Source organism: Aplysia californica, unplaced genomic scaffold (genome assembly GCF_000002075.1).
Source record: "Aplysia californica isolate F4 #8 unplaced genomic scaffold, AplCal3.0 scaffold00444, whole genome shotgun sequence".
NCBI classification, from domain to species: Eukaryota; Metazoa; Mollusca; class Gastropoda; order Aplysiida; family Aplysiidae; genus Aplysia; species Aplysia californica.
Genome location: NW_004797714.1, coordinates 3,806 through 28,734, shown reverse-complemented (window position 1 = coordinate 28,734; position 24,929 = coordinate 3,806). Strand labels below are relative to the sequence as shown.

The following is a 24,929-nucleotide window of genomic DNA, read 5'->3' as shown; positions in this document are numbered from 1 at the left end:
AGGCTCCTAAAAATACTCTCCCCCACCCCAAAAAAATGAAGAACGATAAAAGAAAATCATACACAAATGTTTACCCACACCTACTTGGCTAGCATCCAACCCTAACTGATAAGCGGTCGACCACCCAGCCGCTATGAATTAATCTGGTCAATCTGTTGTTACCTCACATGAGCTGGACTCCAGATGGTCTCCACAAGGTAAAGTGCCGCACACCGTCTGGACGCTTCTGGGCCGGACATTTAATGACGACATGGCCGTCGTCGCTGACTCTCGGTTTGAGTTATAATTAGAAATAGTCAAATTTCACTAGGAACGGATAAAGATAACAATGGCACTGAAAAGAAACTGAGAGGGTAGAGATTTTGTTGGTTTGTTTTATTTGTGTAGCAGGTGTTGTAAAACTCTTGCTAAAACTAATACGGGGCTCCCATTACGGCGGGTAGGGCCGATCGCCCGACTCGGTCGTCTGAAAACAAACCGGCCTGAAAAGTCGACACCATCCGTAATGGGCACCCCGTATTAGCCAACCAAGCAAAATGGGGTCCGAGGGTTTTTATTTTATGTACTCGTAAGTGTCTGTATTCCCCCATTAACACAAATTTCTTTCTGTGAACCGATAAGAATAGACCGTCCCTTGTGTAAAAGGTTGCCAGTGTGGATATATAGACTTAACGACTCTTTAACATTTCAAGTGAGAAGCGGGACCTCCAAAAATCTAACGTCCATCTTCGATGGGACCTAGCCTAGGCTTTCTCAGGGGACCTAGCCGAAAGAGAGGAAAGCCTTAAAGACTCTCCAAACAATCCACAGTCCAATAACGTCCCACTGAGAATTCGAACCAGGGCCGTCCAAACCACAGTCCAGCATGATATCCTCAGAGCTGACGGATGTGCCTCTCGAGTAAAAAGTGTGAGCTTATTAACGATCGATGGGATAATATACAGCCGACTACACCAACTTAACCCACGTGTCGCTCTTCATTAGTTAGAGACATCCCGCCTAATTACACAGGGGTGGAGACTTGGGTTAAGGCCGCTGACTTTGATTCCTGGACCATGCGGCAGCGTTCACACACTGACCAGAATTTGGAAGTGCTGTGGGTTTTGTTTGTTTTAGTGAGCTTTTTACGGCACTAGCATGTAAGTGCCGAATATTAAAGATGTTACAGTTACAAGGGAGTAACAAACATAAAAAAAAGAAGGACAGTTGGCACGACAATAAAATAGATGTTTGATAGGAAAAAATGACATGAGCAAACCACACCAGAGCACCCACCAACCACCCACCAGTACAAAGATTTGTTTGATTTTTGCTTGAGTAAAGAGAAGCACAAATGCACATCGACACCAGAGGGTCATTTAGTGCTGGGAAAGGGTACGACAGACGGACAGAAACAACAGGGGGAACGTAAAGAAGAAGGATCTACCAGTGGCGCCCTCCAACCACCCGCTGAAGTGCTATGGGAGGACGGGAAATTGAGGAAGGAAGAAGTTGTTGGTTTTTTTTTACTGTCGTTCTTTTAGTGAGTTTTACGGCACTTGCAATGCAATTAGCTCATATAAATGCCGAAGATTATAGGAATTACAAGAGAGTAACAAACGCAATAAAGAAGGAGGAGAGATAAGGACGATATATTACGTAGTTCGAAAGGAAATAGAAACAAAGGGAGGGCACGAGAAACAGGGCACACACATGACTTGGTGTTGTTTGTTTCTTGGTTGGTTGGTTGGTTTTGTTTGTTCGTTGGTTGGTTTTGTATGTTTGTTTGAGTGAGTGAAGAGAAGCACAAAAATGAAAGTGCTGAGAGACCATTGGCGGAAATGAGAGGGTAACTTGAAAGAGGAATGGTTCTTAATTAAACCCCGCTCCGAAGATCCCCTTTTAAAAAAAGCAGATAAAAAAGAAAAAGGGAAAAACATATTTTAAAAAACTGCTATGGGCATAAGGAATACACGCATACATATACACACACACACACACACACACACACACACACACACACACACACACACACATACACACACGAACATGCAAGCTCAGAGAAGCAAACAAACACACATACACACAAACAAACACAAACTCGTCTAATAAGCTGATTACAGATCATTCTTCTGATTATAGACTCCTAAATCCCCCCGTATAGCGGAATAAGTCGAGTTGAAGAATGTCATTAACAAAATAGAAACACACCGAGATAAGGGGTGGGCACTATACTATAACAAACCACAGAGCTCAGTGTCCTTCGGCGGGGTGAAACACTCGGAACAAACCGTTAGGATTACGAATCAGATTAACGAACTATTTGTAATAATTCGCCGTCGCCCAAGGCTATCTCTCGTAACACCGGCGCGGGAAAAGCCCAGTGCGCTTGGGTGGCAAGGGGGCAGAAGTGCTTATAAAAGAAACAAACGTACGTGGCCCATACGTCTCTGATCAAGCGGGCAGGGGGCAGGGGAGTGCAGAGTTTAGTTTAGTTTTAGTAAGAGTTTTACGGCACTTGCAACACAATAAGGTCATATAAGTGCCGAAGAATGGATTATGTGTTACAAGAGAGTAACATACACTAAAAAAGGAGGAGAGATTACGACGACAGATGTTTGATAGGAAAGAAGGAGCAAACCACACTAGGGCACCCGCCAACCGCCCACGCAAAGTGGAAAAGGGGGGGGGGGGGGCAGCACAACTCTCGATGTCCATGGCTTTTTTACCTTCAGAAAGAATTTTACAGCATCAGCAACACAATTATTCTACATAAAATGCACCTGAGAACTACGTTGGTGTCATGATTTCTCGTCTTCCTCGCTGCCGTCTTGGCCTTTTGTTTAGAATCTTCCATTTTGCTCACCACTGCATTTTGTTTGTTTTTTTATAATAAAAAAGAGTGATAGTCACACACTGGTGACATATTCAACCAGACGCACAAAAGGACACATGCAAATTATACGACACTGTGAAAGAAAAGCAATTGTCCGGAACATATATGTGATCACAACCCTTTTTCCAGTCCACATTTAATGTATTTCACCAAAACGACGCTGTAGAGAAAAACGGCGCCCGTTGACTGGTATAGCGACTGTTATTCCGCCCACCTTCACGCTATATCTTTGCACGTCAGCCATACAAGTTTTAGCTTTAGTACAGGTTTTACGGCACTCGCAACTGCATAAGGTCGTATTTGCGCCAGAAGATTAGAGGTGTTACAAGAGAGTAGAAAACATATAAAAGAAGAAGGGGAGATAAGGACGATAGATGTTTCATAGGAAAGAAGAAGTAAACCACACCAGAGCACCCGCCAACCACCCACCGTCAGCCATACAAATAAATACAACTACTTGCAAACTCAGATTAAAAATACTATATCTTAAGTTCACACAAATACATGTAGATTCAAAATCTGGGCCTGTGAGATCTCAGCGAGTCTCCGGGAAGACAGAAAGACACCCCACTTTCCCAACCCAGAGAGACAACAAATACGACACCACAAAAACACCATCATAATACGAGGGATCAAGGTTGGAAATCACTAAAAACAGCGAAGAGATAGAGAGTCATTATGATATTCCAAAGGCTGGGAACGCCATGAGACACAACAAACGTTTCTATGGGCGACAAGAGGACACGTTTGAATATCGACGTAACTACATCTAACCAGACGATCGAATTGCCTTCAGGCTGTCCAGGCGACAAAAGAGACAGAAGAACATCTCAGCAATACAGGAACAACCGGTCGATCAATAACTCTCACTCAAGTAAGCACATTTGACCAGAAACCTATTTTTTCCATTTGCAATCCGATGATCAAAACGTTTTGACAGCACATTCATCAACCCTCTCTTTATCATATTATTAAAGACTTAGCACGACCCTTTTACCAGTGCTAAGATTCAAAACATTTTGACAGTAGCCGCACCCAGGTCTTTAAACATAATATGATAGTCGTTACGTTTTCGTTTCCCCAACACTTGGTGCCTTGTTTTTTAAAAAAATTAAAGAAAAGAAAAATAAAGAAAAAGTTTGAATCATTTAATACAGGAATGTTTTTTCGGGAATTTGTATCTGATCTGTATAAACATATATCCAGGGTTTCTTCCTTTGGGCGGACCCTGAAGCTAATTCCACGTCAGACTTGTCTTGTCTCCGCTCTTAAACTTCAAACGATTGAAAAACATTACGTGTTGTATGTCCTATTAACGCTCACGGAGAGATTGGGCTAAATGCACAACGGAACGGAAAAGGAGGGGGGGGGGGGGGCTTGTTGGAACAACGGACTTGGTGAGATTCCAACTAGACGTGTAAACACCCACGGATGTAGCCATGCAAGCACTTTCTCGACGGTATCCGCACCGCACATAAACACGCAATCGTTGTCATGTATCTCGACCCACTGCCCACAGACCATCGCCAGCCCTGCTTTTCTTCCCCTTTCAGTTTGTCCTTGGTTGCACAAGATTCCTTCAAGCATTTCATCAGATCGACGAAGGGACAAAACCACCAGCCCTCCACGGTCGCACTTTCGACCTCTATTGGACAACGGTACAGAATTAATTGGCAGCGAGAAAATTCACATGGCTATTAAAAGAAGAACACATTCAATGCATTCTACTTTCTGGGTATCGAGTGAACTGAATGCCCATGACTTCCACGTAACTGCCAGTCATATAAACCACCGAGGGAATATGTACTAGTACAAAACGAGCTATGTCCAATTTTCCCATGATACATTTACAGCTTAAAAGAGCCTATAGAATACTTACAACGACGGGACTACCAGCGTTACAACGACGGGACTACCAGCGTTACAACGACTGGACTACCAGCGGAGACTGTTACAAAAGGAGGCATTTTCAAAATAGGGGGGGGGGGGGGTTGTAAGTGCAGGACACATTAAACATTTTTAGTTGGTACGACATTTTGAATTTTGCCCGGTGGCGGCCGAAGCCTACTCTTATCGATTTTAGACCACCAAGGGATCTTTTTAACGCGCACAACTTGCACACGGGACCTCCGAGATTTTTCGCCCTTGTCCGAGAAGGCTAGGCGTAAATCTTTCCTACCAGAAGATCAGGGGTGTGGCTGAAAGACAGCAGTAAGAAGGAGCCACCGAGTAGCAGTAGAAAGGTTGCAGAAAGAGTCAGGAGCCCGAAGGGGGAGGCAAAAGAGGTTGAGGGGGGAGGGGTTGCGGGCAGAAAGTGGAGACGAAACCAGACGACAGAACATTGATAGAGAGCAGGAAAGGAGGCGAAAGGAGACAATTTAAGAGAAGAAAATTCTTCAGTCGCTACCCGGATTCGAACCCGGTACTTTTGAATGACAGGCGAACACCTTATCCTCTAGGCCACGAGAGCCCCCTGTTTTTGATTTGATAGAGATTACATCAAAATATTTCCATTGAGCGAATGTTACACCATGGAATAGTCTCCAGTCAGATATGACATAAGAGAAGAAATATTTTTTAGTTTTAGTAAGAGTTTTACGGCGCTTGCAACACAATAAGGTCATACAAGTGCCGAAGATTAGAGGAGTTACAAGGGAGTAACAAACACAAAAAAGAAAGCGGTGGATAAAGACGATAGATGTTTGATAGGAAAGAAGCAGAGCATCCGCCAACCACCCACAGAAAAGTTTTGTGAAGAGAAAGTACCTAAATACAAATTATAGAAATCGGTATCGATTACAAGGGGGAAAACGTTGACTGAATTTCGGGACGTAAACAAAACTGACCACGGGATTGGGAGGGAGGGAAGGGGGGGGAGGGAGGGATAGATAGATAGATAGATAGATAGATAGATAGATAGATAGATAGATAGATAGATAGAGAGAGAAAGAGAGAGAAAGAGAGAGAGAGAAAGAGAAAGAGAAGTGAACGAAGAACGTATTACATCCAAGAGTACAAGACGCACACAGCACGTCATCACCCGTGAACAACACACGCAAGGGCCTCATAAACTTGCACGTCCCTTTTCGCTGCCCCTGCGTTTTAATTCAGGAGCCAGCGCAGCACGCCCAGTTTTTAGGCTGTTCCATTTCCTAAATTACCTTACCCTAACTACATTTATTAAAGAGCAATTCTGAGAGTTCAACGAAAACAACTCCAAAACCCTTAAACACCTAATCTAAAATCAGGGCACTCGGGCATTTATTCGTTCATATAATGCTCGGCACGTCCGACCAAAACAAGGTTACAACGGTGTGGCGCCAAAGGCGGGCGCTTAATTAACGGAGCCATAGTCTCAACGTTTTTCATGAAGACTTTTCGCAGTTTCCTTCTCAAACAGGCTACCCCTATAACGGTGCTCAGCCATTTGTGCCACGGGCAATAGCAGTACAGGGGGATTACAGAAGGATACGGCTTTATGGTGTAAGATTAAGTAAAGGCACAAAAGGGAAGCGCCATTGTTTTGACAGGGTAACGGTCTCCTGACAGACGGAGAGAGAGAGCCGAGTTTTGGGGCATTAGTGAGAGAGGTTCCACAATCCGGATGTCGGAGTCATTTCTGAACAAAACGCAAATGACGTCACAGTTTTATGACACAATCAACCAGATCGATTTTTAAAAAAGAAAGAAAGAAAGAAGAAAAATACGCGCTTAAAGCACCCATAAATGGCGAAGAAACAGACAACATGTACATCGACATCCTGTAATTATAAAGAAACAGACAACTTTGACACCCAGGATTGGTGAAGAGCAGATAGACTTGACACGGTACAATGGCGAAGAACAGGCATATAAGACAACTGAGAAAGGCTTGAAAAATTGGCACATTATGTGACACCCCACGCTTGTGCGAAAAACAGACATTTTGAACATCCCACAATGGAGAAAAACAAACATTCATGACACCCCACAACGGAAATTGCGACAAACATTCTTGTGACCCTGCGATGGCGAAGTCATTATTTGTGCGCGAACCAGTTGACAAAATGATGGCACGAACTCGGTCATTCCTTCAAATTAAAAAAAAGTAGTAAAAGAAAATTTACTGAACTCGTTCTATTACAATGTATAATAATACATCTGACCCAGAAAACTACATAAACACAAAGAAACATTAGTTCAAAATTAGGGCAATTCTGACAGGTAAGATATTGATCCTCATTTTCCAATCATTTTTTTTCCCTCTTTATTTTTTCTTAGCCCTGAAAGATGAATTCAAAAGCCAAGACAACGTTTATTTGCGATTCAAAAGACTAAAAGGAAGGAAAGCAGTGTGGGGGTGGGGTTATTTTCTACGCCAAAGACCACGAATTCCCCCCAACACCCACAACTATCACAAGCAAACCTGCTTTGAGACTTCAACCCCTTCCCAAAGGAGACAATGCCTGTCCTTCTACAAGACCTGTTTTATTATTTTTTTTTTTATACACAAAAAGGACGAAGAAAACAATTCACAAAAACATTATCACTATAAACACCAAGCCACTTTACTGCTGTAGCGCGTTTTTTGTCACACTCACACAATATGGGCTAGGAAAGATTCAAAGGAGCCGAGAAGAAAAGATGGGTCGTACGGAGACGGCAAGGGATTAAGGGGAATTAAAGGAGGGATTAGTCACATAGAGAAGTTGCTCACCCAAGGGGGGATTAGTGATAGCTCGACAAAGTCTGTCCACCACGAACAAACACATTAGCGGCTTACGTGGGGGCAAAGATTGTTTTATTAAGTTCAATACACCGGTACCGTCCTAGGAAGGGAAGAGGGGGAGGGGGGGGGATACGGCGTACGGTCTTGTGACATACGAGTAGTTTACGCGTTTTTGATCACAGGACAAAGATTACCTGACCTGCTGAGAAACAGGGGGTTGGGAAATTGTAAACAAATAAACTTACCCACTGAGTCGTCGCGGATTGGAGAATTTAGTTTGGCAAGTTACCATTCCTGCACAGGAGGGGTTTGCTGGCACTAGGGGTGGGGGGGAAGGCAGGCGTTATGGTGCTTCCCCTGATACCTGAAATGAAAAGTTTCTTGGTTTGGTGATTTCGGACCTCTGAATGAAAGTATCTGGTTTGTGGTTTGGGTTTCTGCGCCGCAATTTATGGTGTGGTGTGTGGTGTGTGCGTGTGTGTGTGTGTGTGTGTGTGTGTGTGTGTGTGCGTGTGCGTGCGTGCGCGTGCGCGTGTGTGTCCGGATTGGTTGGGTGGTCTGTGTTGGTTTTTATTTATTCAATTTTTTCATTGTCTTTTTTTTTGGGGGGGGGGGAGAGAATTTCTTCGAGGTTTCCACACTTTACTTCCAGGGTAAGTGTGATCGAGGACAAAACCTTTCTGGGCGACTCGGAAGTGCCTGTACGCACATAACCCTCTGGGTGACTCGGAAGTGCCCGTATGCACATAACCCATGCTCAAAATCATTTTAATTACTGAAAGAGGCCACTGAAAGGGGGACCACACGTTGTGCAAGGAAAAGAAGTTGGTCACATAAAAATCCAGTTGCGTTGCGGGTTGAAGATCCTGCGGTCGACAACCCCTGCAAAATATCTAGAGCAACGTTTGTCCAAATTTTCACAACCAGCGCCAAATTTTGACACGTTAAGGAGGCAATTGTTTTCGTATTACTTACCTACATGTGCAGGTATTTCCAAACGCGGCGGCATTAACTGACACCTGTCACTCCCCGGGAGATCCCCATCGCCTTCCAACATCATTATATCTTCCTTTAGCCTGTCCCGGGGTTTTATGCGCCCAGCATAATTTAGCAAAATTTGATCACTTTTTGCATAATTTCTTATTATTTTCGTTTATCATTCTTTGTTAAAATAAACAAAATCGCATAATTTCACTTTTTTGGGCCCAGTTTGCATAATTTCAGAAATTTTTTTTGCATAAAACCGCGGGGACAGATTAGCAGGTGGGTGATATCGCCTAAGTTCGCAAGCACTGATCTTGAGGGAAAATCATTTATGAAAGCGTCCCAACACCACTAGCAAAAAGTACACCTGCATCTTTTGGTCCATTCGTTTCTTCAATGCTCCCAATTTCACAGAGGATAAATGTATTTAATAAAGTGTCCATCAACATAATATCCTCTTACACATTCCATAACTGACGATACAACCATAGCGGGAGGAAAGGGAGGACCCACAAACACACACAAAAAAGACAGCCAGACAAAGAGTAAGAGGAGAAGAGACAGCGTGCAAAGGCACATACTTTTTTGAAGCAGTTTGTATCAAGAACAGGAATAGTAGAAATAAAAAAAATTAAAGTAATTTAATTGGTAGTTTATGAGGAGAAGACACGCCAACTGCCATCATTTCACAAAAAGAAATGGTTCAGGACTCTCTTTACACAGCAAGAAGCAGATAGTGCCCACCACACAAACAGTTTTAGTTAAGTTTTAGTAGAGGTTTTACGGCGCTCGCAACTGCATAAGGTCATGCGCTCGCAACTGCATAAGGTCATATGAACGCCAGAAGATTAGAGGTGTTACAAGAGAGAGACAAACATAAAAAAGAAGAAGGGGAGATAAGGACGATAGATGTTTGATAGTAAAGAAGAAGCAAACCACACCAGAGCACCCGCCAACCACCCACACAACACAAACAAGAGCCCCACCAACCACAGACATTGTAATAGGATTAGGACTCTACATCTGTGTCTACAGTCTCCCTCCCCCTCTCTCCTACAAGCAACTGCCTTATACTCCATCCAATGCCTGACTTTCAAGTAGTAACAGTCAATTAGTCAACCCTACATCACACACTCACATACATGCATCACATCATCCCACGGAGTCATACACTGCAATGTAATGTCAAAGTACACTTACTAAAAAAATCAATGACAAATTCCAAGAATATCTATTTTCTTCAGTCCTTGATTAATCATGATTTCATCTCGATAAAACAAAATGTTACTCATCCTGAAAATTATCATTTTTAAAAGATAAAATAGTTTGGTCTTTAACTCTTTAACTTGCAAAAATAAAGAAAAAATCTCTCAAAGACAAAATAACAAAATTACAAAATAGATGGAAAAAAAATAATGGAAAAAAGAGACAAAATCACAGATTATTTTCTGCCTCCTATAAAGTAAGCTTTTTTTTTCAACAGATCCTTTTGTCAATGACGCCACTGATACACTTGAGAAAATAATATCACATTACAGTACCTGTTACCTATATGCCATGATTTAAAGTGAGAAAGCTAGCTAATCCTGCTGTTTGACGCGGGATATTTTTGCACTATCCGTAACACGCTATGGTCATTTATTTTTGACACTGCAGACAAAGGAACAAAGTGACCTACCACTGAAGGTGTCATCTTCCGAGGTGAGATCCAGCTGAGACTTGAACTCCACGTTGCGGTCCACTCGCTGCGCCCAGCGACCTTTGGGCTGGCTCATTTCCATACTGCTGTCTGCTCCATCTGCCTCTCCAGTTTTCTAAAACAAAAAAAACAAAAAAATTATTGTGAAAGTGCAGTTTAGTACGAGCTTTACAGTACTTGTGACACAATTAGGTCACATAAAAGCTGACGATTAGAGATGTTAAGAAAGATAACAAACACATAAAAAGAAGGAGGAGAGATAAGGAAGATAAGACGTCTGATGTGAAAGAAGGATCAAACCACATTAAACTACCCGCCAATCACCCACATGGAAGTTTTATGCACCCACTGACACTGTTCAGATCATTTAAGAGCCGGGCTGCTTTGACCCTGCCTGTCACAGTCAACCCAGGCTGAGCAGGACAAAATGTTCCCGAAGAAAGACAAAGATACTCGTTTTTTTAAATTTTAGTAAGTGTTTTACGGCACTTGCAACACAATAAGGTCATATAAGTGCCGAAGATTAGAGGTGTTTTAAGAGAGTAACAAGAATTTAAAAAGAAGGAGGATAGATAAAGATACTCGACAAAAAATTTTCACAGAAAGGAATCAAACTCGCATCTTCTGCGTGCAACAGTGAAACATCTAAACACTACACTTCAAACCCTGGTACAAAGATCTTTGTCATGCTGCTATTGTATTGGTAACTAAAAGCTTCTCTTGACAGACAGTGTTATCTTCTTCTTCTTCTTCTCGATCGCATCACACTTGAAGTCTGGTAACTGTCATAAATTGGGCCATCCTGCTCAGTTTATTTGTCGAGACAAAGAGTTATGACTCTCACCTTTGACTTTGCCCAGTTAGGTAGCTCGCCAACGCTGAACCTATAGTCCAGGCTGACCTGGCTAGCTGTGTCATCAAACGTCTCCTTGGGGTGAAACGCGTCGTCATCTTCGTCGTCGTAATCCTCTCTGCCATCCACACTTTCATCGTCTGGCATTGGGATATGACTGCTCGGAGGACATAAATGGTGAGCGAAAGGCAAAGGCTAAATTTTTCTTTCAACACTGAAAAATCTTTTGAAAGCAACACTGTGAGTATGAAAAGTATGACAAAATCTACTTTCTTATTTTTATCTTGCTAATGACAGTGCATGTGTATGTGAGAATATATGGGTGTGAGAGTGTGTGTGTGTGTGTGTGTGTGTGTTTGAATATATATGTGTGTTTGAGAATATGTGAGGCAACATGGTGAAATCAGGCGCTCGTCAAAATAATGAAATCGAAGAAACAGGCATTTTTTTGCCAGTTCGGCAATTTTCATCGAATATTTTTTTTGGCTCAACACCTTTGGTGTCCATATAAAAATGCATTTCCATTGAACTTTACTAAAAAAAAAAACGATTAAAGGCACAAAATAAGTAATTTCAGACTCTCAGGCTATTGAAATTATCAAACTTCGGCGGCAATTTTCTTGCTAATGTTACCACTGAAACCAGGCAACCTCATCTCCTTCAAAGGCAAAAATCTCGACTTCTACTTAAGATAAATGATTATTTTTTTTCAGGGAAAGCAAGGCAAATAAATAAGCTTTCAGATGATACCATAAACTCCACATGCCCAAAAATTGAAGAGCGCCTGATTCCACAACGTCGTGACACATATATCTGTGTGTGCGTGTCCGTGTACACGCGTATGTATGTTTTTAAGAGTGTATATATGATTGTGAGAGAGTGTGTGTGCAAGTTCATGAGTGTGTGCGTGCTTACAAAGGTGAGTATGAAACAGGATAGTGATGTTGTACTTCGGACATCAAGGTGAATTTCGGACAACTCCAAATATTGGTAGGAGTGTGGGTGTCATTGAATTTGAGCACCAACAAGTATAAGTGTCAGTGAATTAATGCATACACAAAAACAACTTTAAACAGAGCATGTGATAGCTAAATTTGTGTCAATCCCCCCCCCCCCAAGCAAGACACACAGACAGACAACAGTGGATAAACAAAACAGAAGTAGGACCTAACAGTGGCATCTACCAACCATCTTGTTTAGTTTATTTGAGTAAAGAAGCACATCGGCACAATAACAGACACTTAATCCATGATAAAACATGACAGGCAAATAACATATGAAAACAAATCAATGGTGTCTCCTACCACCACCCTTCCACACATCCATAACTAACTACTATCAGAGCCAGGAGACGGGGGACTCCTTACCTGATGGAGGCAGACTTGACCACAGGAAAATTTCCATCGGACGAGTGGTCTCCCAACACCACAGGGTTGGGCATCAGTGGCTGGTCAGACCTGCAAGCAATAGAAAAAAGTTAAGCTGCTTCTGTTGTCATTGGGTTGGGAGCTCTACACTACATAGGCATGAAAACAGACACTTTTCACCCACAATCATTTGTTTAGAGTTAAGAGAAGCATATCCACTACATAAGTCAATCAATGCAGGGAAATTGTCTTAGAGAGATTCTTCAAATACGCTGGCCACACACAATTGGCAATCAAGAAGTCGGGCAGAAACATGCCAGTGATCTGTTGAAGGAATAACCTTCAAAAGACGGTATAGATGGACCTGTCATGTGCTAAAGGCCAACAACCATCATCACAAGAAAAAACCCTATGATGAATTCAGCAAATGAAAAAGGAAGAGAGTTCAACCAAAGAACGCATAGCACCAAGAGTGGTAAGGAATACAAGAAGGTTGGGGCATATGTGGGGACAGCTGAAGAAACTGGCCCACGATCAAGATGTGTGGAGAATTCTTGTTGATGGCAAATGTCCTAGGCAGGACCAAAGGCATTGATGATGATGTTAATGATGATGATGATGATAAGTGCAAGGAAAGAGCAAAATAGACAGAGAGCAAAAAAAGAGGGGAGGAAGAGAAGGACACCTTCCATAGGTACATTTGATGTAAGATAATAATGACACCGAAAAGAAGTCGGAACAACGATCCACACCAGGGAGTTAACCAGATACAAGAAGAGATAGGTCTGGGTGTCACAGTAAAATTGTAGCTGGAAAGCTTAATGTGCTGTCAAAATGTAGAAAGACCTATGGAAATGTGTAATTTAAAAAGAAAAAAGAAATCATGACACAAGTCATACAAAAGTGACATAAACCATTGCAGGGGAACCAAAAAGTCAGATATGTTTCCAGAATGTTTCGCTATTCAGAAAGTAGTGTTATACCCAGATGAATAAAAGATCTAAAGTTTTCAGATTCTTTTTATTCATTTCTCGTTTTTTTAAAAGCAATTTGATCATTTATTGCAACCTACGTAGCCTTCTGCTGAAGCAACAGCCATAACCACTAAAATGAGGCTAACAGATCCTATTTCATGTCATTTAGTGTTATCATAAACATTGAACTTTCATAACTTATTAATATATACATATAATTGTAATGCCTTTTCAAGTTGGAAGCGGAGCATTAAAGCAAGGGGTACAAATCTAAATGTTACATTAAGCCACGCTGGCCTCACCTGATGAAGTCTGTATCCTTCATAATCTTGCCCAGGTCCGAAAGTCGACCTTTGATCTGAGCAGACATTTCAGATGGAAGACGCCACACAAAGATGCACCTGTACAGACAAATTTTCTTTGTCACTAGTCTCGTTCTCTTTGAGTACAAAAATGTTGACTTGTTTCTCTTACCCCTGGAAACATACCTAGCTATATGTATGAGATTTTTTTTTTTTTTATTTTTAATTTTAGTAAAGAGTTTTACGGCACTTGCAACACAATAAGGTCATATAAGTGCCGAAGATTAGAGGTGTTACAAGAGAGTAACAACAAACGTAAAAAAGAAGGAGGAGAGATAAGGACGGTAGCTGTTTAGAGGAAAGAAGGAGCAAACCACACCAGAGCACCCGCCAACCACCCACGTATGAGATTTTGAGACATCTTTATAACACAAATAGACAATGCAAGTTATACAAACCAAAATTACCATCCAACAAGGCCAGGTGAAAACCCTCTAAAAACTACTTTACTAAGAATCTAGAATCAAATGCCATGATTCTGGTTATCCAAAAATATCAGCTTAAATACTCCTTAGAGAATGAAAAGAAAAGAAAAAAATCTTTTAAAAACAACCCCCCCCCCACACACACACACAGAACATTCAGGCATAAGTATCTTTGAAAGTAAAACTATCATGGCCCTGTATGAGTTTTTAAAGCAGTAAACTAAACGCATCTATTCTCAGAACAGTAACACTACGTCCATCTTAGACATTTTTCAGATAAAACCAAGGCAGACTACTGTATTCTTTCCTTTCCCATTAAGTACAGAACTTACCCATCTGCAGAAACGGTGATGACATGCTTCAAGTCGTTGGCAAACTTCACCCCAGTGATGACTTCCGAGTGGCCATACATTGTGGCCACCACCTCCCCCGTGTGGAAGTCCAGAATGCAAACATTCTTGTCGGTACATGTCGTCACAGCATAGGTTCCCGATGGGTCCAGGTGAATGCGCAGCAAGATGCCCTCATCCCCAACAGACCCTCTGTAACATTTCTTCTCCTTGGTAGTCTGAATGTTGTACAATCTGTGGACGATGCGTAGGAAGTAGTTGAATACATTTGATTTCTTTTTCTTTGGCCTTCATGTCAGGAACAGGCAAACTTGCTCTTAGTTTTAGTATTATTAAAAGTTTTACGGTGCTCGCTACTGCATAAGGTCATATGAGCGCCAGAAGATTAGAGGTGTTACAAGAGAGTAACAAACATAAAAAAGAAGAAGGGGAGATAAGGACGATAGATGTTTGATAGGAAAGAAGAAGCAAACCAGACCAGAGCACCCGCCAACCACCCACGGCAAACTTGCTCTAATAGCCACCGGTCCAAGACAATCACCTGTACAAACAGCCACTTCCAACTCTCACCTCCTCCCCACCCCCATTTTTTAATATCATAATCGCACAGCACTGTCCATCAGTCTAAGACAACGACTTTTCACCTTGACAATGGGTGGGTTTGAGAGAGTGCGAGTGAAGAGAAGCACATCAACTCAATAACAGTCATATAGTGCAGGGAAGAAGCACGACAGATAAAATGAACAGAGGGAAAGAGAAAAAGAAGTACCTGCTAGTGATGCCCTACAACAACATGCACAATGGGCAATTGTCTTGGACAAATTTGACAGTATTTCTTTAAAATTGTTTTTTTTTCCACATAGCAGCAGAAAAAGGGAACTATAAGCAAGCAAAAGGTTGCAACTATGGAATAAACTCATAGATACACCAGGAAAAATGATTAGCCAAACAAGATGCTTACACAAACAGGAGCACATCAATACAACAACGGTCATTAAGTGCATAGAAAAGGCAAAACAGACTGAAATAAACAAAAGAGGAACAGTGAAGAGGTAACAGCTATAAGAGGTACCCTCTTGACATTCACTCACACAGATTATCAAAACAAATATTTTCAAAAACATCACAAAATCACATCCATAACTTTTGTGAACAAACAAAATATTCTCACAAACAACAAAACACAATAAATTTACCATAGAAAATACAGTCAAAACTGCATCAAAAAATTTTAAAAAGAGAACTAGTTAAACAAAATCAGAAACTGTAGTAATGGATTCCGACAGAATTGTTTGAACACAACAAAATCAATTACTGAGCAAAGCTGCAAGCAAGCACCACAAAAAAGCCACACACTTACCTGACATTTCTGTCCTGGCAAGCAGTGGCCAGGCATTTCTGGGTGGGGTCAATAACCATGTCGTACAGGGTGATCTTGGTGGCAAGATGTTGTTCCAGCTGGAACTGAAAGTCTGGGGACTGGAACACAAAACAACAGGATTATATGTGACACGACGTGAAGGAATCAGGGGCACTCGTCAATTTTTGGGCAAGTGGAGTTATTGGTATTATCTAAAAGCTTGTTCAGTTGTCTTGCTGTCTGTGAAAAAGTGCCCATCTGTCTTGAATAGAAGTTGAAGTATTTGCAATTGAAGAAGGTCAGGGTCACCTTGTTTCAGAGGTAAAATGGCCGTCAAAATTTGGTAACTTCCGAAGATTGAGAGTACTTGGAAACTGAAAATTTACATTTTTTGAGCCTCTAATCAAGGTTTTTCAGTAAAAATTCACACAGAAATGTGTTTTCAGATGGATATAAAAGGTGCAGAGCCAAAAAAAGAAAATTAGAAAAAAAATTGCCCATCCGCCAAAAAAGTGCCAATTTCTTTGTTTTCATTATTTTGACGAGTGCATGATTTCATCAGGATGCCTCACATCTATGTTGAAAATATCACATACTTTAGTAAACCCACAGCCCAACATCCCATGTTGTGCAAAAATAAAGTATCAAGCTCTTTTAAATTTTCTCATCATCACCTGCTGTGAACTTCAGTCGAAATTGTCAAAGACAGCAACCCATTGACAAGGAGAAAAATTGTTGTCTTCGACAGGAGAATGTCCTGGACAGTGCCATTGTAATATAATTTTTAAAAACACTAGAGGGTAGTGGGAAATGGTTGTTTGAACAAGTGATTGTCTTGGACATGTGGCCATTAGAGCAGGTTCTACTGTATTTCCTTGTTATAACATAGGGGCAGCATGCATTATCAGAACACAGTAAGTGACTTGTAGTCCCACTCTTTCGCATTCCCATTAACATAAAAGTTTGTAACAATAAAAACTTTGCAACTAATCATCCACGTTGCAAAAAAACCATATGCCATTTTTACAGTTATCGTTATTGTTTATACTGAAAAGCATTTTCTGAGTACTAGAATATACTTGATATTGCTGCGTAGCATGTCAAAGAGTCAGACTACTTTTTCATTTCCTAAAATCAAAGCATTTTTCATGGGCACAACCTGCACACAGTATTCATTCCTTCATCCTTGTGCACAGAACCAAAGTCTCTATCACACCAATTATAAGACTTTGGGAAGTGAAAAATCCTATATATAAGTCACTAACCATATGTCGATGCACACACTAAAACTTGAGAGGTGTCCACCTAATTTTTAGGTTAACAAGACCCCATTGGTGAGGCTAAGAGATGACTAAAAGTAAACTTACAGTCACCGCATTCCTCAACAGGATAGACTTGTCTGCGCCACAGCTGATCATCCTGAGCTTGTTGTCCGTGTCCGTGAACCGAACGGCCGTGATGGAGGAGGAGTGGTCGCCCAGAGTCTGCAGCAGGCCATAGTTTTGCTCCACGTCAAACACGTGAATCAGGCGGTCTCGACTCGCAGTTGCTAACAGGTGACCTGAAATGGACAGAAGACATCTTAAGAAATCTATACTTGTGAAATCATAGCACATAAAGAAAAAATTAATATTAATTTTTTTTTTGTAATCTTGATTTTTCACTTACACAGTAAAACATTAAAAACTTTTGACTTTGACTACATTAAAAGGCAAAGCAAAAATTCATTTTCAATCTTTTCATCTGAAAATCGCTCACAATTTCCTCTCTTGTACAAGTTGCAGTTCACCATGTGTTTGCAAAACAACTCCTTGAGCATCATAAAAGAAGAACATACTAATATGACAGTAATTATCAAATAAATAAATATTCAGATATTTAGTTGTTTTTTTAAAACAAAACTTCTAAAGTTTCTAATATTATTATTTCTTCTCGCCAAAGTGATTCATTTAACGGATTGTTTATTGGCCTTTCTGTCATCTTCTTTTCTTTAAATGTGCACATTTTGTACAAGATAGTATTGTAAAAATATGTGCGCATACAGCATAGCATTCGTTTTATATTCAAGTAAAGCCACTCATGACATACAGTACATTCTGCAAAGAACAACTGAAGGGCCCCATGGAAAAACTCCCTATAACATTTATTACAAAACTGAAAAAAAATGTTTTAAAAACTTATTCTCTGAAAACATAAGCATAAATGAAATGCAATTATATCATACTAAATATCAAGGGATACGTGACTCTGGACTGTCTGCGAAATTAAACTACACCTGAAGAACCACCTATAAATGACTATGACAAACACACACCTGAATTAGTGTACGAGTACTCGAGACACATGACATCTGACTCGTGGGCTTCTATAGATCTCTTCTCCTCCAGGTACTGCATGTCATAAATCCTGGAGAGCAGAACAAACATAAGATAACAGCTCTCAAGCAAGTCATAAATCCAGGAAAAAAAATCAAATAACTACTTTCAAGCAATTTATAAATTAAAGGAAAATTAGATCAGTTGGACATTATATTCTTTCAACAACAAAAACACAGCATTATTTTTTAGCCTAAAGTCAAGATATCACCTCTAACCTTCAAAATATCACCTCCAAGAAATTAACTATAGAAACTGCAAAGATTGTAAATAAATTTTTTGTACTGAGACTAAATACAATCTTCATATCATCTTCAATCAAGATGATTTACAATCTAGTTTCATATTCTATGACTAACGTCTGTGACATGATGAACATTTTAGGTCATGAGAATGTCATACAATTTGAATAATTAATTGTAACACACAAAACGATGTTGAAAAAATAAAACACATAAGAACCCACTTTAAAGAAAGCATCACAAGAAACAAAACCAGACTTTCAAGAAAAATTTCTTGAGAGGCGCTGAAGCAGCTGACGAGCCAATTTCCAAACAAAACCAAGTAATTAACTGTCCTTGCCTGATGTTTCCCTGTCTGTCCCCCGAGGCCAAGTCTGCTCCATTTGGACTGACCCTGATCGAGCGTACACCATTTTTGCCATCGTACGAAGTGTCTGTTTTGTCTGTAGCACCAGCTGGAGAGACAGAAACAAGCAGGACTTTCAACAACAAGGACATAAAGCCATTTGTTTGTTGTCAGAAGCCATCCTTAAAAACTGACATGAAATTAAATTACACAAGAAATATCTGTGGACTACAGAACACAACACAAAAACACATCAAAAACTTAGTTCCAAAGGAGTTTAATATTTCACTATAAATATAACTAGTTCTTACCCTAAATATGCACCAAGCAACTAATAAAAACTTTTTTTAAAGGCAGGCATAAAAACTTACCACTGACAAAACGTCTAAATCGAGAAAACAAAAACTGACTAAAAAAATTACAGAAATCACTCTCTTGCATTGCCTATAACAGACATTGGCCTCTAAGACAAGCCGCAGGACTTTTTAGGTGACCTCAAGGTCAATTTATCAATCAACAAAAAGATGAAATGGGGCAGGGTACATACTTTACAGAGACAGAAACTGACATATTTTAAGGTTCAAAGATCTAAAAAAAAACTTTTTTCAAGATGGCAACATAGCAACTGACACCATGAATATAAAGCAAAGAGTTACCTGGGTTATAGTCCACGTTGCACAAGGAATTCAAAGAAGGATCAGAGTACACAATCTTCAGCAGCTCCTGTTCGGGTACAAAAAAAGTGAGTAAATATAATGGCTTGCAAACACTGTATATATAAAAACATTTTACTACAAAGCCAGCATATAATTCAGTTCATTCAATTACAAATATTTTCAATCAAAAGAAAGGACATTTTCTTTACTGTATGAGAATCATCACACTGTGCATAATGGAACTGTCCAGAATTTACTATAACAAAACTATTTTTAAAAAACTATCAGCACACATATATTTCTTGTATTCTTGTAGGCCCACCTAATAACATATAAATGTAACCTTACTACTGAAAACATCTCATTATGACTTGGCCATAACTATTTGAGCAGGATTTGCACGACAATAGAAAAAAAACAACTCCCAATAAGAGCTCAACCCTATCTATTTGTACTAAAACGAAACAAAACACGATGTGAAGCTTCAAATATCTGGGGATTTTAAAAATTGAAGTTATTCTTTTAAAACGAAGTGAAACTTCTCATATTTCTTTTTTTGAATGAAGTTAACTTTTAATAAAAAGAAACCCTGGAAAATTCCTCAGATTCGTAAGTCCCAGACCGCAGCAGTACTCACATTACTGTAGATGTTCCTCTTGTAGGCTGTGTCCTCTGGCATGTGAGGGTTGAGGTTCCACACCCGGATGGTGTCGTCCCCCGAGGCTGTCAGGAAGGAGCCCGGGGGCAGCATGGCCTTGGAACCATCCTCTATCTGAGGATACACCTGGTACAGAAGGAAAAATAGGTAGAACATTAAATGGAATTGTAGCTGTTTTACGCCCCTGTGCATACTATTTAGATCTTTTAGGAGGTGGGATGCTTTGACCCTGCCTTTTTTTTTTTTAGTAGAGGTTTTACGGCGCTCGCAACTGCATAAGGTCATATGAGCGCCAGATGATTAGAGGTGTTACAAGAGAGTAACAAACATAAAAAAGAAGGAGGGGAGATAAGGACGATTAGAGGTGTTACAAGAGAGTAACAAACATAAAAAAGAAGGAGGGGAGATAAGGACAATAGATGTTTGATAGAAAAGAAGAAGCAAACCACTACCAGAGCACCCGCTAACCACCCACATTGTAGCTGTTTTACACCCCCATGCATACTACTTAGATCATTTAGGAGGTGGTATGCTTTGACCCTGCCTGTCACGGCCAATCTGGGCCGAGAGGGACATTATATTCCACTCCTGCAGACAGATGAAGGAATAGGAGTGAGTTCACAGACGCAAGAGGGTATTTAGAGCCAAAATTAGAGGAATGTTTAAAAAGTAGAATATACTCCAACAAGGCATAAACACAGAGTTCCATAGGCTAAATGAAACAGGAAGAGGATGAATATGAAAGAAGAACAGCCATCAGCCTGCAGCATCCTGTCATAAGGAGCAAAACTTTATGGTGACAACAGCCACACAAAATGGGACCATTGGGCCTGAAAAGAAGTAGTAGGAGATCACATCAGAGCATTTAACAACCACAGACAGAAGAAACGAAACCCCTCCGTGAAGCAGTAGTAAACAAAGTTACTCTGATGAGAAGAGACAATACATAAATAGAGCAGCCTAACTGTCACTCAATGCTGAGTAAAAACATTTATAAAAAGGAGGGCATAAAAACGGGTCAGGGCCAGAAAAAACAATATGAACGCATTAAAACCCAGCTTATTTAGCAGAGAATTAATTAAACTTATCTCAGAAATTAGATTAATCATAACATTTTCCTATAAGTAAGTCTCAAAGTCAATATGAAAGTCTACAAACAGTGTGGAAGAGAGCACATACCTCCAGAGCCCAGATGCATCCACTATGGTAGAGAAAAGACCAGGCCTTGCCCACTCTCTTCAAGTCGTGAACGTCCCAGATGTACACACTGCGGTCATTGTACACACAAGTCACCTGGTAAAAGATGAGTGCAATGTTCAGAAAAGCTTGGCATACAAACCACAAGAAGAATAAAAATAAAAATAAAGAAAGTTAATTAAAAGGAAATTTTTCAAAATAACAGCATTTTAAAGCTGTTACAACATGGTACAGGCGTTCAGTATTTATAGCACCTTGCCTCTTCCAACACTATGTTCAACATCACATTTAAGTCAGGTCAGACAAAAATAAGGAAAACCTACTAGCATGAAGAGAGACTTAGAAATCATATTCAGAACCTTCAACTTCAAACAGCTGAACATGACAATGCCATATGAGAAATAGTAATTTTCAGGGACAGCTAAAAAAAAAAAAAAAAAGAAAAAAATGCAACAAATTTACAAAAGACTAAAATCACAGCTACTTTATTAATTCATTGAATAAAAAACAGTAAAACACATTAAAATATCCACCAACACAAAACTTGATGAAGCTACTTCAGTAGTGTCTACTTGGACAAGATAAAAGCAACACCTTGAGGAACTGCTCACCTTCTTATGGTCATCGTCCATGGCAATAGCCATCACGTCTGGGTACCTGGCCCCCTCACTGTTGTTCACCATAGCACTACAGACACAAACAATGGAAAATTAAAGTGTGTGTGTGTGTGTTTGTGCATATGTGTGTAAATGTTCATGCAAGCATTTCAATATGTGTGTATGCATAGAAGAGACAATATTACGCATTTATACACAGTATGAAAGTATGTTTTTGTGTATGGCTATTTACTGGTTTGTTTTTATGGAAATGGCAACGGATATATTAGGACTGAATTGTTCCCAAATTAAAAATATTTCTGTCATTGATATTATCATTACTACTATAATCATTATCATCAAAGCATTACTGATACTGATATTAAGATCACTGCCATTATCATCATCATTACTTTTATCATGCTAATAATTATTTTCATCACTACCGTAACTAAACTAATATCATTATCATGTCATTAGTACATCCCTATTATATTTTCCCCTATCTCTGGAACTATACTAGAGCAACCATATTATTCTTGCCATCTCTAGAACAGAAACAAACAATCCCTATTCCAAGAATTCTGTGACATCTGTACCTGGGGCTGGTTGCCGTGGTGACCTCCACTCCCAGGTGGTGCGGCTTGGGCAGAGAGCAGATGTAGTGCAAGGAGGTGGCGCTGAACACCCTGGCCACGCCCTCCGCACAGCCCACAAAGATGTGCTCCATCCCGGCCGTGATGCAGTTGGCAGACTTGGTCTGAAATTTGTAATTGATAACAATAAAAATAATAATAATTTATATAATCATAATAATAATCATAATAATGATAAAAACAATCATAAAAATAATGGTAAAGATACTATTTGCTGCTGCTGCTGCTGCTTCCGCTAGTGCTGCTACTACTACTACAACTACTACTACAACTACTACTACTACTAAATGTCATTTGTATTGCACATATTCCTGCTGAACAGCAAGCTCTATGCTCTTTACAACCGTTATTAATAATTATCAAGAAGATGCTAAAACACTCAGAAACATTCTCAGCCTGCCAGGAACCAAACTAAAATTAGAAATTAAATGTTTTACGCCTCCAGGTGCACAATTTAGATCATTTAAGAGAAGAGCTACTTAGACCCTGCCTGTTTGGGCCAACTAGCAGCACTGACGGGTATACAGATCCCAGAAAATAAACTGAAATACTCCATAAAGAGCTTCCCCATTTGAGAATCAAACGTGAAGACTAAACCTGGCATGCAACAGTGAATAATAATGTTACAGAGTTGAACAAGGACATTTAAAAAATGATATCGAAATGTAAAAATCACCTTCAATTCAACATTTCAAGACTTTTTTTTTTTTACTGAAAATAAAACAAATAGGAAAGCAGTAAAATTCCAATAAAAAGGCCAACTTCTGGAAAAACAAAAAAACAACAACAATGAAGTCCTTTTGTCTTGCATCGAAATAAGAAAGTTGATTTACGTACACTATCTGTGGGAAGATAATCATAACACAAATGAAGGGAATGTTTTAACATGAGACATGATGAGCCAACGACAGAGATCTCTTACCCTGAGCTCCACCCACTTGTCCAGTTGTCGCTTCTCATTGAACTCACAAAGCAAGCCAGACTGGGTGATGACGAAGAAGCGGCCACTCATTGGTCCTACTCCAGGCGCAACATCGCAGAAAAAGTTGTCCTTCTGGTCGCCAAGAATACCAGAACGGCCCTGCAGTGGCACAGTCTGGTTGATCTGGTACGGATACAAAGACTTATTAGCATTTTATGCTAGATATGTCAAAAGAAGAACTTCATGATTAATGTATAAGTTTTGTTTTTTAAAATGTGCAGTGATGGGATTTGTACATTCATATTGAGCAAATGCTTCGACAAATATTGAAAGAGAGAAGAAATAGGCCTATTTATTGATAGGTTGGTTATATGGCTGTTCAACTAAATGAAAGACAAGATGGGGAAAGTTTGAAGAGGGCCGACAGGATGTTTCAAACAAGTAAGACAGCATAGATGACAGTATAGCACAAAAAATTAGCAGCACGCCCCCAGCTCAACACAATAATATTTCAAGAAGAAACAGGATAAACTTTCACTTGACTTTAACTTTACTAAAGCAGGTGACAAAAAGATGATCATAATGAAACAAAGCTTTCAAATCCTTTTTACACATATTCTTTTAAAATAAGAACACATCTGAAATTTGATTAATACTGAACTACTTCACTCCGTATCACAATACCACTTCCTCTAAGAGTTAAAAAACCTTGTATAAAGGACAGAAGTTACAGGAACAAGAAAAATGAACAAAATACAAACCTTTGACCGTCTGTCTTCCAAGTACCAGAATCTGACATGTCTATTTCCAACGGTCACAAAACTTTTCCCATCTTGCGAAAATGCAACCGAGCTGACCTGAAAAGAAAAAGAAAACAGCAAGATGCAACACAAAATGCATCATTTGTCGCAATAAAATCTTATGTACTCATGTCTTGTCTTTCCAATGAGACATTTAAAAAAGAAAAAGCATATTCATCTCCACAATCTACCCTGTATTAGACTTTAACAAGTACTTTCTTTCACTAAAAGAACAGACACGAAAACCCTTTAACAACCGAAGCCATGAAATTGCCAACAAACATTTAAATCAAGGTCACCCACTTTAGTTTAGTAGGACAGGCTGATCTAACTGAGCGTCAAAATTCAAGTTTCAATTCAAGGGTGGGCACATCAAAGTATTAGAAAAAAAAGAGGAAAGTGTGCCGACACACAAAGGTACCTCTCTCTCTCTCTCTTTTTCTCTCTCTCTCTGATTCACTCTCTCTATCTCTCAAACATAAACTCTTTCTCTATTTTGCTCTTTCTCTCCACATCTCCCACCC

General features: G+C 39.9%; 1 protein-coding gene across 3 annotated transcripts in view; it reads right to left on the bottom strand.

Moving 5' to 3' along the window:
* Window positions 1-24,462, bottom strand: part of LOC101847360 (mitogen-activated protein kinase-binding protein 1) — a gene marked incomplete at its 5' end in the record, with an annotated part of 65,399 nt that extends 40,937 nt beyond the window's left edge. For all 3 annotated transcript variants that reach the window (XM_035971490.1, XM_013086216.1, XM_013086217.1), the window contains 16 exon segments: window positions 10,246-10,381; window positions 11,111-11,276; window positions 12,487-12,576; window positions 13,763-13,861; window positions 14,580-14,831; window positions 15,958-16,076; window positions 17,325-17,518; window positions 18,272-18,363; window positions 18,915-19,029; window positions 19,577-19,643; window positions 20,214-20,360; window positions 21,414-21,527; window positions 22,043-22,118; window positions 22,627-22,787; window positions 23,606-23,788; window positions 24,367-24,462. In XM_035971490.1, coding sequence (XP_035827383.1) covers window positions 10,246-10,381; window positions 11,111-11,276; window positions 12,487-12,576; window positions 13,763-13,861; window positions 14,580-14,831; window positions 15,958-16,076; window positions 17,325-17,518; window positions 18,272-18,363; window positions 18,915-19,029; window positions 19,577-19,643; window positions 20,214-20,360; window positions 21,414-21,527; window positions 22,043-22,118; window positions 22,627-22,787; window positions 23,606-23,788; window positions 24,367-24,462 — 2,107 coding nt within the window.
* Between the last annotated feature and the right edge of the window lie 467 nt (window positions 24,463-24,929).